The 16,141-nt window shown below is 34.5% G+C and overlaps 2 protein-coding genes across 3 annotated transcripts; both read right to left on the bottom strand.

Annotated features, from left to right (window-relative positions):
- Positions 1 to 618: 618 nt before the first annotated feature.
- On the bottom strand, positions 619 to 4,555 carry LOC143427456 (putative RNA-binding protein 19). Its single transcript, XM_076901617.1, has 15 exons — positions 4,420 to 4,555; positions 4,140 to 4,344; positions 3,856 to 4,046; positions 3,540 to 3,776; positions 3,191 to 3,458; positions 2,906 to 3,115; positions 2,643 to 2,837; positions 2,296 to 2,561; positions 2,088 to 2,223; positions 1,678 to 2,012; positions 1,404 to 1,606; positions 1,217 to 1,333; positions 1,035 to 1,140; positions 844 to 967; positions 619 to 781 (listed from the first exon to the last, which is right to left on the bottom strand). Exons 1-15 carry the CDS (start codon positions 4,453 to 4,455, stop codon positions 714 to 716), a joined length of 2,697 nt encoding a protein of 898 aa, XP_076757732.1. The 5' UTR covers positions 4,456 to 4,555; the 3' UTR covers positions 619 to 713.
- A 202-nt stretch (positions 4,556 to 4,757) lies between these two features.
- Pnkp (Polynucleotide kinase 3'-phosphatase) lies at positions 4,758 to 7,484 on the bottom strand. 2 transcript variants are annotated; one of them, XM_076901621.1, is made up of 9 exons: positions 7,287 to 7,426; positions 7,004 to 7,196; positions 6,565 to 6,896; positions 6,261 to 6,506; positions 5,924 to 5,992; positions 5,577 to 5,846; positions 5,215 to 5,496; positions 5,060 to 5,121; positions 4,758 to 4,988 (listed from the first exon to the last, which is right to left on the bottom strand). In XM_076901621.1, the coding sequence occupies exons 2-9, from the start codon at positions 7,122 to 7,124 to the stop codon at positions 4,865 to 4,867; spliced, it is 1,506 nt and encodes a 501-aa protein (XP_076757736.1). In that variant the 5' UTR covers positions 7,125 to 7,196; positions 7,287 to 7,426; the 3' UTR covers positions 4,758 to 4,864. The 2 variants fall into 2 exon arrangements, with proteins under 2 accessions (XP_076757736.1, XP_076757735.1); XM_076901620.1 differs by having other exon boundaries at positions 6,565 to 7,196; positions 7,287 to 7,484.
- Positions 7,485 to 16,141: the final 8,657 nt, after the last annotated feature.

The raw sequence follows: 16,141 nt of genomic DNA, 5'->3' as shown, positions 1-16,141 counted from the left end.
TATCTCGGCCTGTTTTCTCAGACCGATTCGTTTTCGCTTGGAGCGTCCAGGAATTTATGCAAATCCCTCGGCGCGCCTTGCTTTTGCCGGATTTTCTGAGGTTAGTCCATAAATTCCACCCGATTCGCCGCTATAAACGTTCTTAGCTAGCCAGAATGCGAATAGTCTCAGTCGAGAGATAAAAAAAAATTCGATTCCCGAACGAACGATTCAGAAATATGCCCGCTTCGGATGCGAGACAGTTGAGAATGGTCGGGACTGAAATTCTAGACGAGCATACGGCGTTCCTGCATTGGAACGAGGGGGTGCAACAACCGCTCTCGAGGCTGCAATTAAATCAGCTGGAACGTGTGTCGAGGATTAATGCTCGCCGCCTCGATGTTCATTGGCAGGCGGGACAGATTCAATGGTACCGAGACCTAAATACACGGCGTCGGTACATGCGCCGCTGCTGGTAGAAATCCCGGGTATTTTCGCGAAAAGTAAGACGAGAAAAAGTCCCGACGTGACGCGAAGGTCAATATCGCGCGCCTCTCGGGGCCGCAGGTTTTTTAAACTTTCGATCGAGTTGACTCGCTGCCAGCTATTGAAAGGAAATTGCACTTCAACTTTTACGGATCGAGTTCGTCTCATGAATTTATTTCTTTTCCGCTTCTTGGTCGCCACGCGAATGCTATGTACAAAGTCTGATAAGGAACAGGATTTATTGTGGATTATGTCTCTGCCAAGCCAACGTCCTCGGGATTCAGTGTTCCTTTCTTGCTCCTCTTAATCAGAGGCTCTATAAATAAAATGATACATGTAATCGGGTAACAAGAAATGCAAGACGTGGTAAACGCGTACCTTTATGGAAGTGTTTGGCAGTGCGTTTTCTGATATCTTCCACACCCTCTTCATTTCGAGCCCATTCCAGAACCAATCTTCGGCCGTACAAGTGGGTGCTCTGACAGAGAGCTTTAAAAGCTTTCTGCGGACAAAACAGAAAAGAATAAATTGAGCCACGCTTTTAAAAAATAAAGTAATTATTTGAATACCTTGGCATCACTTTTCGTGTAATAGTCCACAAAGGCGAATCCTCTATGCTTCTCAACACCCACCAATTTTTTTGGTAACCTCACTGCTTTTAATTCCCCAAACGCTCTAATTTTTTCATAAGATAGAAATATTAATAATTCAGATTGCTAATAATTAATTAGAATATTGAGAGAGTACTTACTTGAATAGCTCGGTTACCTCTTCAGCGGTTGCTTGGAATGGGACATTTTTTACCAAGATTGTGGTGCCCGTTTGAGACGTTACTTTGGTACTTTTCTTCGCACTCGTCACGTTAGTTCTACGCAATTGAAATAAATGAAATTATAAATGTTGAAATGGTTACTGTTAAAGCGAAGTTAAGAACGTACGTTAACGTTCGTTCAGAACGTTTGAGTTCCAAAGTCTTCGCATTGAACACAGTCATTTGTAAAACTTTTAACGCCCGCTCCGCATCGGCTTTTCTTTTATACTGCACAAATGCGTAACCCATTGACAATTTCGCGCCTGGATTCTTTGGATCCCTCTTTCTTGCTATCGTAGCATAATGAACTGGACCGCATTTTTCAAAATACTATGAAACAACACGTTATGTATCAAATAAGTGGAAGGAAATGCAATGGTTATTAAAATACATGAAATTACCGCTTTTAGCTGCTTGTCTGTAGTTATAAAATTGATATTTTTTACGAAAAGGGTTGTGTCTGGCTCTGGTTCGTCTTCGTCCTCGCTTTCTTCTTTGTCAGCTTTATTGGTATTATTTATAGTTTCTGGTAGTTCTTCTACCTGTTTGTCAACTTCTTTAGTATCTTTTTCCTCGGTTGGTTCAACATTCTTACTTTTATTTTTCTCAGGAGGAGGAGTAGCGAAGCTATTATCAGGCGCCCATTCGAGATAGAGTGGTAAATGTTTGTATTTGCTATATGCTAATTTGGTGAACGCTTTGCGTGCCTCGGAAGGCTCCAGAAATTCCACCAGAGCTAAAGATCATAGAAAACTGAATGATAACAAATATGGCACGTGAATAATAATACAAGTGACGGTGTAAATGATACCAGTGACTCCTGTAGGTGGCATCACAACTCTTCCCAGTTCACCATGTGCTGCAAACAGTTGTCGAATTTCTCGTACCGGTGTTGCAGCAGGCAAATTCTTTACAAGTATCACTGTCTTTGAACGTTTGCTTGATGGCTAAAAGAAACAGATCGTTCGCCAGTTACTTGATCTTATCATTTTATTATCGTGTACATACAAAATATTTACTTGATTGAACGCGTCCAAGCAAACTCCATTTTCTTCCAAAAAATTCTTGGTATCTTGGACTAATTGCGTTTCACCCAATGCTAATTTAACCGCGGCACTCAAACCTTTCGATGCATCCTCGAGCACCTGTTCCTTTGTTGTATTATAAGTAGCAGCAATGGCTTCTGCTACAGCGTTCTGTCCGAGGAAAAGGGTATTCCAATTGTGCGATGATCCAGCGACTATCTTCGCTTCCAGTTCTTTCTTCTGCTTATAAGTTAATCCTTCTGTAATTGTAAGAAATTGTACACACTGCAAGCTTTATAGTAATCTATATAAGGTGATAATTCCATTTAACTTGTTCTTACTTTCATCAAGTTCTTCCATCGCATCAGGTTTTGCTTTAGCTGGTAGAAGATGTAACATCCTTCCATTTAAAATTGAACCATCTAGTTCGCTGTAAGCTTTCACTGCATGTTCAGTCATCAAAAATGTTATTGTACCAAAACCTTTTGGCTTCCTGGTTATACGATCGATTGGTAAATTAACTTCAGTCAATGGACCTAAATGAACAATTTTTATAGTGGTATTACTCGAAAGATCTCATTGTCTTCAGGAAAGTGATGATTACCATATTTTTCAAATAATTTTCTAATATCATCCTCTGTAGTTATGTACGATAAATTGCGAACAAATATCCTCCCAGATTCCGCTATGCTTTCCTCGTTTTTTAATGCTTCAGCTTGCTCCTTCCATCTCACGTTACTTTCATTTCCATTCTGTTTTTCGTCAGACGTTTGTTCGGTTGTATCATACTTCGTTACAAATATTTGTTTCCCATCTAAAAAAATGTCACAAGTGAAAATAAACATGGACGAATGGTATAGAAATTCTGAACTGATTACAATGTTAATACCTAAAAAGCTTTTATTTTTCAACAATGCTTTTCTTAAATGCTGTTCAGTTTTAAAACCAACAAAAGCAATGCCTTTAATTTTGGTCGGTATTCGTATTGATTTCGCTTTCAATGGATGAAAGAATTGTTTGATGTCTTTTTTCTTGTAATTATATGCCAATCCTCGAAGTTTCACATTGAACAACTTTATAGGCCCATGTTTAGATGTAGTCTTGCTATCAGAAACCTCTTTCTCCGCGTTCTTTTTATTTTTCAAAGCTTCCATGTACTTTTTAAAAATGTAAGAAATACGAGATTAAGAATTATTTATAGATAATCGATTTTCAAAAGAGTCTAAATTTTGTATTACCTCCAAATCAGATATGACTTTGTCTGCAATTTTTTGCTTCTCTTTCTTTTCTTCTTCATTTCCTTCCTTTCCTTCCTTTTCTTCATTGTCATCCTTATCATTAGCGTCACTATCGCTGGTATCATTATCATTATCTCCTTCTTCAGTTTTAGTTATTAGTGTTGTGTCATTATCCCATATATTTTTCCTTACTGCATGACTTTCGAGGAACTCCATGAACAGAGGATCATCTTTATGCTGAATATAAATTACCATAAAATAATTATACTTTGAAGAAACCTAAATAATTAAACAATGAAATGTATTATAATCATACCTTTTCTAAAGCTTCTTTAATTTCATTTTTTGAATCATTCTCCTTTTTATCCTTTTTCTTTTTCTCCTTTTTCTCGCTTGTTTTATTCAAGGATGTGTCTTCTGTTGTATCAATAGAGCTGTTATTATTGACCACACTCCTTGAACTGTCGGGTGCATATTTACTCCATGATCTAGGTTTCGTAGAATCGCCTATTGGTATAAATATATCAAATAAAAGCTATCGCTATTTAATTTTAATAGATCACCTATAAGCGATAAAAAAATAATAAATTTTTGCAGTACCTAAACTTGCACATTGTTCAACGCTTATTTTGCACGTATCAATACATGTTTTATCAAAATATTCTTTAGCAGTTGCGGCTTCTTCTTCTGTTTTATATCCAATGAACGCAAACCGTCTGAATTTGCCATCTTTTGTATATTTCAATTGTACATCAGTCACTAAACCTTTTTGACTGAAAACTTCCCTTAATTTTGTATCTGTAATCTATGAATATTCCCTCAAAATTAACATCTTCATCTTTACTGTCGTGGATATATGTCGACAAATAATAGTACTTACACTTTTTGGCAAATTTTTTACTATTAATCGCGACATTTCATATCATTCACAACTGATCTTAAAGATTGAATGTTTATGTTGTGCATCTCAGGAGAGAAGCCTACACATGTACATGTGGTTTAAGGAGGTTATGTTTTTACTAGAAAGGTTAGGAATACATGTATAGTTAATGTTGGGTTATGGTATGGGTGTAAAACCCTCATTTCCTCTATCTAGACAATTATAATTTCTAGCGAGATTGAAAAGCTAAATTCATGCTCTTAAAAATGATTGATAATTACAATAAAATTAAAAAAAAACAAAGTTTTTTTAAAAGAATTTATTTAAATATGTTTGTGTCGATACAAAATAAATATTTAATTTTATTATGCTAAAACTTAAAATGTATTTACAATAAGTATTTATGTTAAATCGGAAGAGAATCTATGTTTTACAAGAAAAGTATTTATCCTTCGAGCAAATACAATTCATAAAGTTGCTGCTCTTTTTCTGTGCAAAACTTTGGAACAAAGGGTATATGCACAATCTCCGTAAAACCTTCCTCTAAGTTTGGCTGTTGATAATTTTTCCTAGAAATAACACTTAACAAATTAGAGAAGTTTTATTTAAACTTGTTTTATACTTTTATTGTTTTACTTACATATAACTATTTATAATTATTTCGCTAACTTTAGCGTGACTAGGATCAGTTAATTCTCGAAACTGAAACATAATGTATGTAACATATGTATAAGTAGCTCATGTATTATACGTATTAATTTATTTCTATTAATCGAAAGATTAGATTGCTATTACCTTATTATTGTGTTTTGCATGATCGATATTTGTTGACATGACGAAGCATCTTATGGGTACACCACATTTTCTGGCCACTTCAATGTATCTTTTTCTTGATGCACAATCAGGATTAGTATTATCCACAGCCACACTATTTTTGTCGGTTAGAGATTTTTCCACTAGGTCAACGCATTTTTGCCAGCTTCCAAGGGTATCTCTGTTAACATGTATATAAGATTTTAAATAGTGCTTCACGAAATGCGATTTTCCAGATCCAGGGCATCCAACCATTAGAACAACCTGAAAATGTAAATTAGTACTTATTTACAGTTGTTATACTTATATTTTAAATACCATTTAGAAAAGATAGTTTCAATTACTTCTTGGTTCTTCGAAATTATACTGTTTTCTGTGCCTATCTTGGTGTTTGATAAATTTTTTGGATTAAATGTAGGCAAATTAAAAGGAACTTGTTTATGTCCGAGAAAGAATTCTTCTGGTGTATAAAATTTTAGATTTAAATTAAGGGCGTACAATCGATCAGCTGACGAATGATCCTTTTTCTTTCCGGGAGCCCAATTTTTCGGTCGCCCGGCTGCATCTCCAACATATAATGAATCCGTTTTATCAATGGGAACGGAATCATTATTCTATAAAGGAATTACTCAGAGTTAACATATTTTGCAATAGTAATAATTATTTCACAATAAGTTATTTGGTTTCATACCTCTTGCAATTTCTCCCACATACCAATTGCTGGTTTTCGATAAATATTATGTCCAGTAGCTATAAAAATCTACAAATAAATTTATATGAAATCATTCTAATTTTATAAGAGATAAAATGTACATTGCTCCCATTAGTATCATTTTCATTTTTTAGCTTTATATTTTGGAAAACTATGGCTAGGAAATTTTTTCCACTTAAATAAAACATTACATTTATATATTGTATTGTTACTATTTTTTATTTTTATATTTTATATTTTAAACCATTATAAAGCTTAGAAAAATGCAAATTATACTAATGTTTAAGTATTAATGGAAGTAACTGTATATATATACCTGAATCGGAATATTAATTTTTCCTGTTATATTCTTAAGTTTATTTTTAAACAAGTTGGCATTTAATTTTCCAGATCCAATAGATGCTTGATTAGTAAAAACTACTATTTTATAGCCACTGTTATAAAGTTCCTTTAGTTTAGCCGACACATTATGATATAAAAGTTCCCAATCGTCATAATGTTTTGGAAATACAAGTCCACTTTTTGTTTTGATCAAGGTTCCATCCAGATCAAATGCTGCTATCTAAAAACCAGTCAATTTTTGTTTGTTGTATAGAATATTAATATTTTATTAAATTTACCTTTGAGCGACCTTTTACATCTTGCATTGTATACATTAATAATGACCCTTTCTCGTAACTTTCCCATTTGTACTGTTCACTGTTTAAATCTGTCATGTTATCTTTACTTCCTGCCGTATTGGTTTTAGTTATAAATTTTAAAATACCACCAGCATTTTTTGTATGATTTGTTACTTTCTGCTCTGCTTCCTGTGTTTCCTCTGTATTGTCAGTGCATTTGTCTATCAGATTATCTTTACCTCGCAGCTCATCTGATCTTATTTCATTTTTACTTATACATTCTGAGGTAACATCAGTAGCTTGTCCTTCTTCTGGTGTCTCCTCTACGTTTCCTGTGTGGGTACTGGGAACTGTAGTATCAGCTTCAAGTTTTGGTATCTTATAAGACCTTTCTTCATCTTCATTATATATTCTAGATATTTTAGTTTTTTCTACTGACCATAAAGTTTTTGGTGGCGGAGGATTAAATTCAATCTGATAAGCATATTGTCCATATAATATTTCAAGCAAATCATTATGTTTTGCTTGAAATCTGACAAACCTAGATGTCTTAAAGCCATTAAAACCACACGGATGTTTTCCTAATGGCGTTATATATATCCTATACTCCTTATAATTTGCATACAACTCCACTATAAAAAGTAGATAATACAGTTAGTACAAAGGCCAAAATATAATGAGAATCACTGTTAATTGTACACAATAAAGCATAAGATATTAACCTTGTTGCTTAGAACAATGTAAATCTCTTATATTGGTTTCTTTTGTACGACCTACAGTGATTTTTGTTTCATTTGGAAGGTACACTGTCGATAGTGCCTTATCGTTGCTCTTCAAGTAGCAACTCTTTGCTTCCTGATACATTTTAATTTAAACAGTTAATACTACTTCTAAAATAAAAACGAAATATTACTGAGCAAAATATGCAATAGAATTTGTGCAATTTCTAATATTCTTTTTAACAAATTTAGTTTAAACGTATTTTAAAAAGTACAAGGTATAAATTTTAAAATGACATTCTAAAAATCACTTAAAAGGCTCATATCAGGTGTCAAAGTATTTGAATTTCAGTTACTCAGAGACAATACAAATTTTTCTGTGCAAATTATCTAGTAGAATGTGTATCATAATACAACAGTGCGTACTTTTCTTAGAAAAATACGCACGACAATTTTCCAGGAACATGTATTTTTGGGATGTGTCTTTCGTAGTAGATTGTCAGTTAGTCCAATTTGTTTACAGCTGAAGCAGATAGCGAAATACCAAGGCCACGGAATGATACGTCGTAACGTAGCAAGAAACTACGCTCGACTGCCTTCGGCGTCGCTCGAACGCTTTCGACCTCGCTCGGACGTTTCCGACCTCGCTCGGACGCCTACGAAGCACGCGACGAGTGGCACTGGCAGTCAGTTCGTGTCGACGTCGATTGGTGGTAGGACGTGTCGTCCTCTGTTGTCGATAAAACTTTTCGAAACGCGTTTCTACTTTCGAGGTATGTACACGAGCTTGCTTATCGACTGCATAATATTCTTAATTACTATTCTTAGTTACTATTGTATCACATTTCTATTCTATTATAAACTTTGTTTAATAATTGCATACTCGATTAATTATTTATTGAACATTATCATTATAAATATGAATTTGTCTTTGAATTTTCTTTTTGCTTTTCATTTTATTATATGTTTCATTGTTCGTAGTTGTTCATAGACTTTGTTTGAACTTTGAAAATATGATTTATGAACTTGCTTATTATAAGATCTTAATATAACGAATTATACCTTTGTATATTTATTCTAATTGTTTTGTTTTGTTCTGTTATAGATTTTTAGGTAGTTATGTCTTCCAAGGGATGGATATAATGGGCAACGAACATTATTACTATTATTGAAAGAGGTGGGATGCAAAACTGTAAAAACTTAATGAGAACGTATGGTATAAATTTATATTACCTTATTATTCATCATTTGGTAACGTTTTATATATAATTGATTATGAACACATGATGTATGTAACAAGTAATGAGTTATTTGTTTAATAATCATTCTCGCAAGTAATTTTGAATATTTATAGCATATAATATAGCCCACTAATTAAGAATATTTAATATGCTTTAAATTCTGATACCAAATAATCGTAATAGATTTTTTATAGATCAATCACGAATTCTTAATGTGTTCATAAATAGTTTATAATATTTGGATATATTTTACAATATATTCAAACTTTATATTCTATTTTATTTATATATACATATATTTTTGCATAGTTAAGTAATTTAAAAGGGAAGTAATATTTTTTTAAACAAACGCTCGATCGGAAAAAGATGAAGAATAATACGACAGTAAATTGTGTGTTGTTTTTATTTACCCCTTGTTCCCCCATGTACAATGTTTTTCTTTCAGAATATTTTGGTGACCGCGCGCAATGCGGTCGGTAGAGTCAGTGTTTGTTGCGATAATTTTAGTATTCTTTAGAGCACAGTTGCTCTAATTTTAATTACATTTTTTTTTTATAATATTCATACGTGAAAAAGTAGAGTCAGTGTTTGCTTCGTGAATGGCAATAGCTGCGTAGTCTTTTATTTATATATTTTTTTTATTCTTAATTTTTTTTATTAAATATATGCTGCCTCGGTACTAGAATCAAATTGCTGTCTACCCAAAGGATCTAGCTGTGCTTCAAAGGCCAAAAATGTAAGTATCTTTCGTATTCAATCACAAAATTAATTACAATAAAATAAACTAATAATCAATAACATTAATAAGAACTTTAAAAGGCTAAATTATAATAATGTGGTTTCTGTTTAAGCTTTTCAGCTATTTCTACCATGGAATCGTCTACCTCTTCTACCCTGACAACAACGTTCATGATGTCCTCCTAGAGGTAAGCAACATATTTTAATACTTTTTCTTAACTGGTTCATTGTGTGGTAACATGAATTTTAATTCATAATGTGGCTTTCTTTAGACATTTACTATATCTTGGACGACTTCGCTGAGGCAGCAGCAGCAACAGCAGCAGCAGCAGCAGCAGTTTCTCCAAACATCAGCAGCATCTTGATGACTTCCTCGAGGCTTCAGCATCTCTGATGACTTCCTCGAGACTTCAGCATCTTTGATGACTTCGTCTGAACTACTCTACGCATCATTTTCTGTGAGTCGCATGCTTTTAAATTCCTCCGGTCACTCAATCATGTCGTAGGACGAAAGGTCCGAATCGGCACGGGTGATTGGTTGTAATTACGTAGTATTCCCTTGACGAGCATAGTGACCATGGGTATATTATTATACCCATGAGTACTAATATTTATTTTGTCTGTGTTATTTATTAGATCAGGATAGGTCTTCTTGTATTTCGCGTTTTTAGTAACATTAAAGTTTAAGTGATAGATAAGTGGTTGTTTTAGTAATATTAAGAAAAAGTCGTACATTAGATATGAATATCTATAAAAGTGAAATATGCTTATCAATATTAATAAGTAATATATATTACAACTGCTTTGTTATAGCAGTGCGTAGTGGTGAAGTCGGATACCCTCTGACTTCGTTTACTAATATTTACTATTTTTCATTAACAATATTAAATGCTTTAGTCACTTAATATTCATGTTAATAGCACATGATAGAAATTATTATCGAGTTTCTATTTATTGTAAATTGAATATATAAAATATATGATAAATATATATGATAACTATCATATATATGAAATATATTGTAAATGTATAGTATAGCTTTTGTTATAATTAAAGTCCATTCGCTTGATTACCGAAACTATGTTATATTACATGTGCAAGAAGACATTTTGTGTCGAGTAGATTTTGGAATCAAAGCATCGAGCTTGAATATTATATTCATACTTTAGAATGATTGCTTTGATGACGAAATTACTCGAAATTAGTACATTTCTTATAAAATTAGATATCATTCCATAGTTAAATTGAATATTGTTCGAGACAATGAGAGAGGCACTTTCCAATTCCTTCTATCATTACAATGTACGGAATATAAAATAATTGATCTTAAATTTAATGTTAATTTCGAATTTAACTCTGATTTTAAATTTCATTGTAATTTAAAGTTTAACTTTAACTTTAAATTTATTTTGAATTTAAAATTCAACTTGAATTTGAAATATAATTTTGAATTTAAATTTAATTATTCTTGTCAGTCAATAAATGAACTTTACGTTCAATGTCGAGTAGCGAAGTGTTACCACTATAGCGTCCCAGTATTGGCCTCTACCCCGTTGCGTAAGGCCCTTGGTTATTCCAAAAGGCAGACGGGGTAGTCCGTCACCCCCACCGAGGGCATCGGTAGTGGTGGACTGCGTACTAAGATTACTGCACTGGGTTCACTGCCGGCTGATTGGGCGTATCCCAATCCCTGCCTCAAGGAGAGGTCGTGCCTGGGTGTCACCGTAGGCACCTGGTCACGTTAAACATTTCGCGGACGTGAAAATACGTCAACTGGTACTGGTGGCTGTAGTAGTAACCTCTTATGGGTTTGCTTTGCCTGTTTTTAAGATCACACGAGGAGAGGGGACGCTTCGAAGGAAGGGTTACATCCCAAAGGATGTCGATCATTTTTGAGAGTGAAGAATCCTTCACTTTTTTCGCGTCTCACCGCGCCTTTAACTCTATTCTATACATTATAATGTTATAATGAATTGTCAAGCTTCTCTCTCATTTCTCGATCAGTATTTAATAATTGGTAGTTAGTTACTCCACTGCACAGAGCATTTCTAGTTTTATGTACGGTTAGTTCGATAGTCGTCGCTATAGCGTCCCAGTACGGGCGCCCTGCCCCGTCCGTAAGGCCCTCGGCTATTCCGAAGGGCAGACGGGGGAGCCCGCCACCCACACCAAGGGTATTGGTAGCTGCGGATCTCGCTTAGGGGTTCGTGGCGCGCTAATTGAGCGTATCTCAATTCCTGCCTCAAGGGAGGCCGTGTCTGGAATGTTACTCGTTGACATTCTGGTCACGTTAACTATTTTCGCGGACGCGAAAATGCGTCAACCACGCTGGTGGCTGTAGCGGCATTGTTCAAACTCTGTGCAGCGTAATAACTATCAATGATTAACTTTTCACAAAGCGCTAATCAGTATATTTAGATCAGGATTTTCAGGTTTAACCCCTTCCGTGTTCATTGCCAGGACCCCATTCACGTGCCCAGGTGCTACTTGGGTGGGGAAAAAGCGATGGGCACGACGATTGTTATAACTAATGATGTGTTTTTTTTCACGACTGACGAGCTAGTGTATCGTGCACGACGTATTTTCCACGTTGTGTGTGTGTGATTAGGCCGTGGAATTGCGTCGTTTCCATAGAAACAATGTATAATTACTTACAAATGGTACCAAATTTATACTTAATCGCGATTGCGGTACCAATTCCAATATAATATCCTTTTTACCAATAGAAGTTCTGTGTTTTATGAGAAATACAGATTTGTTCGATGTCTCAAATCTCACATTAAATATTGAAATGTAGATAAAAACGCTTTACTGGCGTTGTACGCAATGATCACTAGTTTTCGTCAGTCGTTTACAGCAGTGGTACGTACCATTAGAGTGTGCGAGGTTGTATGCCAAGCTCGGGTGTCGGAGGCGTCCCGGGGCGTTCTCTCTAGTGTAGGATTTTTGCGCCCGAGCGTTTGAATGAGAAATTTCCGGGGGTTGAACGAATGTGTTGGTGTGAATCTTTTGCTATTTTAAATATAGGGCTAGGTAGGTAGGTAGTTTACTTCTGGCATGTTTGTCTGCTAGTAATAAGTAGGTAGGGCCGGGCAGGTTGACCACAGTCACCGATCGGGCAGGCGCGTATCTCGCGTGGTTCAACCTGTTTCAGGGAATTAGATTTGAATGATCGACGGTATAGCTGGCGCGAACGGGGGATGTCGTTCGCCACTGGCTTTTCTCGATCCATCATTCGAATCGACCCGCGGTCGCGGTCGCGATTTGACGAAACGATCGTATTTTTCTGCTCGAGGTTTGGCACGTTTGCACGGGCAACGGTTTTTCAAATCGTTGCTCGTCTGCGTGCGTTGAGAACTTTCGCGATTTATATTTTTAGTTCACCTTTGTATGTTAGTTTTTGGTTTGCGCTCAGGAAATCTCGAGCTTAGATGTAAGTTTCAGGATACTGGGCTTTAAGTCCGAAGAAAGAAGAGGCTATATGCTGAAGAGGCCCAGAGAAGAGGGCAACTACTAATGACTATGCATTTGGAAGTAACTCTCTGAATGCAAAGTCATTCTTTGTCACTATGCTCGTATTTGTGTAGTAGTATATTCTAGCCAGCACAGAGTGCTGGCTCATCAAATGCTGGGCAAATCGCGGTTTCAATTGTAGCGTTGCGGTTAATTAATTACGGTTCCAGTTAGAGTTGCGAATTAATCCAAATCGCGGTTTTATTAGCGTTGCGTTTAACTCCAGGTCGCGATTTTTATTAGAGTTGCGTATTCATTCAGATCGCGATTTTTATTAGAGTTGCGTATTCATTCAGATCGCGATTTTTATTAGAGTTACGTACTAATCCAGATCGCGAGTTTTATTAGAGTTGCGTATTAATTAATATATCGCGTTTTGAATTAGAGTTGCGCAAAAATGATGATCGTGATTGCTCTTTTAGTGTTGCGAATCATAAGATCGCGATTGTTTACTGAATTCATAATTATTGTTTGCTGATATTTGTTTCGCGATCAGATTAAATTGCATTTGCTATTTTAGTGTGTACCAAAAGTCTGCAATTAGTTTTATAGTGTTGCGATTTACATATATCGCGTGTAATTGCATCTTCTTATTTCCTGTAGAAGGAATAGTTTTTAATTGTTCAGTTTCTTCCATTTAGCGTTGCGAAAATGAATAATCGCGGTTCTTACGATAGTGTTGCGATTGATAAAAGCCCAAATCTTCCACTGATACGGTGGAAACGTCATCCTGTGCATATCAGGGTGATATTGCATCTACAAATTATTCCACTTGCGCTGTGGAAATGTGATTATGCATAGAGTCACCACAGTAGCCAAAGTGCTACATTGCACCGTGGTGACATTGCACCTATGCAGATCACTCTTTTAAAATCTCTTTTATTAGTGTTGCGAACTTAAGTAATGGGTGTATAAATTAGCGTTGCGGATTAAGAGAAACGCCCTGAGGTGGTTACTCGCGCATTGCCTTTTCATGACACACCCCGCGATTGGATTTCAGATTTTCTTTACTTGATATTTACTGAATTAGTGTTGCAAATTATGAATAGCATCACAGTATGGTTGCTGTCGCGATTAATTTTGCTAATTTCTACTTCAATAAATTATTATTGCAAGTATATTGAAACATTTAACGCGATTGATTTTGAAGTATTCTTTGTTTCACGTATAATAATAAATTGATGATACAAAAAAGAAAGAATACTTCATTCGTGATATTTAATAACGATAATAATTAGAGACGATGGATTAATTTCGTCTCTTCAGTTCTCCATATCTCTACTGATCGAGCGTTTGTTAGAAAATATTACAGAATAATGTAGTTATTTTTTATGGATAAATACCCTCTGGTTTTTACAACTTTTCATTTAACATTGATTTTGTGATTGATATTGAAACATTCCATTATGTGTTTTGTGTATCAGAATGTATAAGCATTAGAATCGCAAATTACATTAGAATGCAGTTACCTCTAAAATCGAAGTTAGTGTAGTTTAATAATACTTTTAAAAAAGTATTATTAAATTAGTAATATTTTACATTCGAAATAATTCATTTCAAGTGAATCAATATTATTTTTATTACATGTTACATACATTATTTCTATGATGCTATTTCGATAACATAATGTTTTTCCATGTCTGAATTATACTGCTTGTTCGTCAAATTTTTTACAGTATTACTAATCCATTGTATAAGTTTGTTGCAGCTTGTAGCTTTCCAGAGACGACGTCCATTTAAATGAAATAATACATCAGGATGAAAAGGGAATGCATCATGGAAACATAATGAAGTACATATATTAAATAATGCTATGAGGATGAAGGTATGATCATACGTATATAATATTAATTGATGTGATTAATTATTACTTATATTTTTCTATGTCATTTTTATATGTGAATGTGTGTTTTTATACTTGGATATATATTTTTGTGAAATTTGTTAACCCACATCTTACTATTTGACTTGTTGTATTCTTCTGTTTTAGATATTGCAGCGTTTCTTGTCCTATTTATTATTTTATTGTATATGTATATACATGTATCTCTCTTTGGATATATTTCTTGTGTAATCTGTTAATCTGTGTTATGGTTCCACATGTTGTACATTTCTGTTCTAGATATTGCAGTGTTTCCAGTTTTATTTTAGGTGATCCAGTGTTTCCAGTGCTGTTTTAGGTGTTGCAGTGTTTCCAGCGTTGTTTTAAATGTTCCAGTGTTTTCAATTTTGTCATCTTTTATCGTCACTCATATGTTGTCTCGCATTTTGTAAATTTGGTCGCCTCTGTTCATCTGTGCAAAATCTTCTGTTATATTCTTCCTTTGTCGCTTCAGAGCTCCTTTTCTGTTGTTTGCTTTTGCAAACACTTCGAGTTCACGAATACAAAGTACTTCATTTACTGTGTTCTCTTAAATCTTTGCATCGCGTAGGGTGAAACATTGTCAGAGCTATTGATAGGTAGGAATCACTTCTTTTAAATTGATATATATTCCTAGTTAGGTTGATTGGTTTGAAATTAAAACAATTATTGGCTAGACAGGATATTTGTGTTTCTTTTCATTTGCAACTATTCTTTCTCGCGAAAATTCTGTACGAAACTCCTTCCATAGTGCGTTTGCATACGGATCGAATATCGAACTTGTTGTAAATGTACATTGAAAGGAGGTTTTATTTAATAATATTTTGTATAAAAGGAGGGTGGATGGGACGCGGTTAGGGTGGGTCTCCATTCGCAGCAACCTCCACGTGGTGAGACCCGGGTTCTATTTATTTAATATATAATTATTAATTGCATCATATTGCGATACAATTAAAAATTATTGAGTAAATAATTAGAAGCCAATGGCTGCCATAGATTAGTTTTATTTAAATTGATTTAGCTTAAAATTTCGTAAACCTAATTATAAAAGATAAATCTTCCAAACGAAACTTCGGTAATGATTCTTTCGAACGCAGAAGTAAATGATCTGTAATATTTTATCTATTCTTGATTTATTTATATTATATAAAACTTAAGTTTTATTGTAATTTATTGTACATTTTATTAGTTTTATTATAATTTATTGTATATTTCAATAGTTTTATTGTAAGTTCTTGTATATTTCAGTAGTTTTATTGTAATTTATTGTATATATTAGTAATTATATTGCATTTTCTTGTATATTTCCCGCTTTAGAGGTAAGAGAGAGAAAAGTGCTCAAACTGCTCGCACACAATTATCGACAGCGAAGTAAACTACTGAAAAACTACTAACACCTTCTCTTGGAGGAACGCTGAAACAGGTTAATCATTAGTTTCACTACTTTCTGCAAAGATGACGCTAGTAGTTCTTGAGTGGTTTACTTCGCTGTCGATAAATATGTG

The sequence above is a fragment of the Xylocopa sonorina genome, chromosome 9 (assembly GCF_050948175.1).
Source record: "Xylocopa sonorina isolate GNS202 chromosome 9, iyXylSono1_principal, whole genome shotgun sequence".
Lineage (NCBI taxonomy): Eukaryota > Metazoa > Arthropoda > Insecta > Hymenoptera > Apidae > Xylocopa > Xylocopa sonorina.
The sequence above is the reverse complement of the archived record's forward strand: the minus strand, read 5'-3'. Positions and strand labels throughout refer to the sequence as shown.

Coding starts and splice junctions, on each gene's coding strand:
- LOC143427456 (XM_076901617.1), bottom strand. CDS start 4,455: ATGTCGCGATTAATAGTAAAAAATTTGCCAAAAAGT. Junction 4,047..4,139: donor TGAACAATGTGCAAGTTTAG/GTACTGCAAAAA, acceptor TTATACCAATAG/GCGATTCTACGAAACCTAGA. Junction 1,607..1,677: donor CAGACAAGCAGCTAAAAGCG/GTAATTTCATGT, acceptor GTTGTTTCATAG/TATTTTGAAAAATGCGGTCC.
- Pnkp (XM_076901620.1), bottom strand. CDS start 7,428: ATGTATCAGGAAGCAAAGAGTTGCTACTTGAAGAGCAACGATAAGGCA. Junction 7,197..7,286: donor ACATTGTTCTAAGCAACAAG/GTTAATATCTTA, acceptor TACTTTTTATAG/TGGAGTTGTATGCAAATTAT. Junction 5,497..5,576: donor TAATTTCGAAGAACCAAGAA/GTAATTGAAACT, acceptor TTACATTTTCAG/GTTGTTCTAATGGTTGGATG.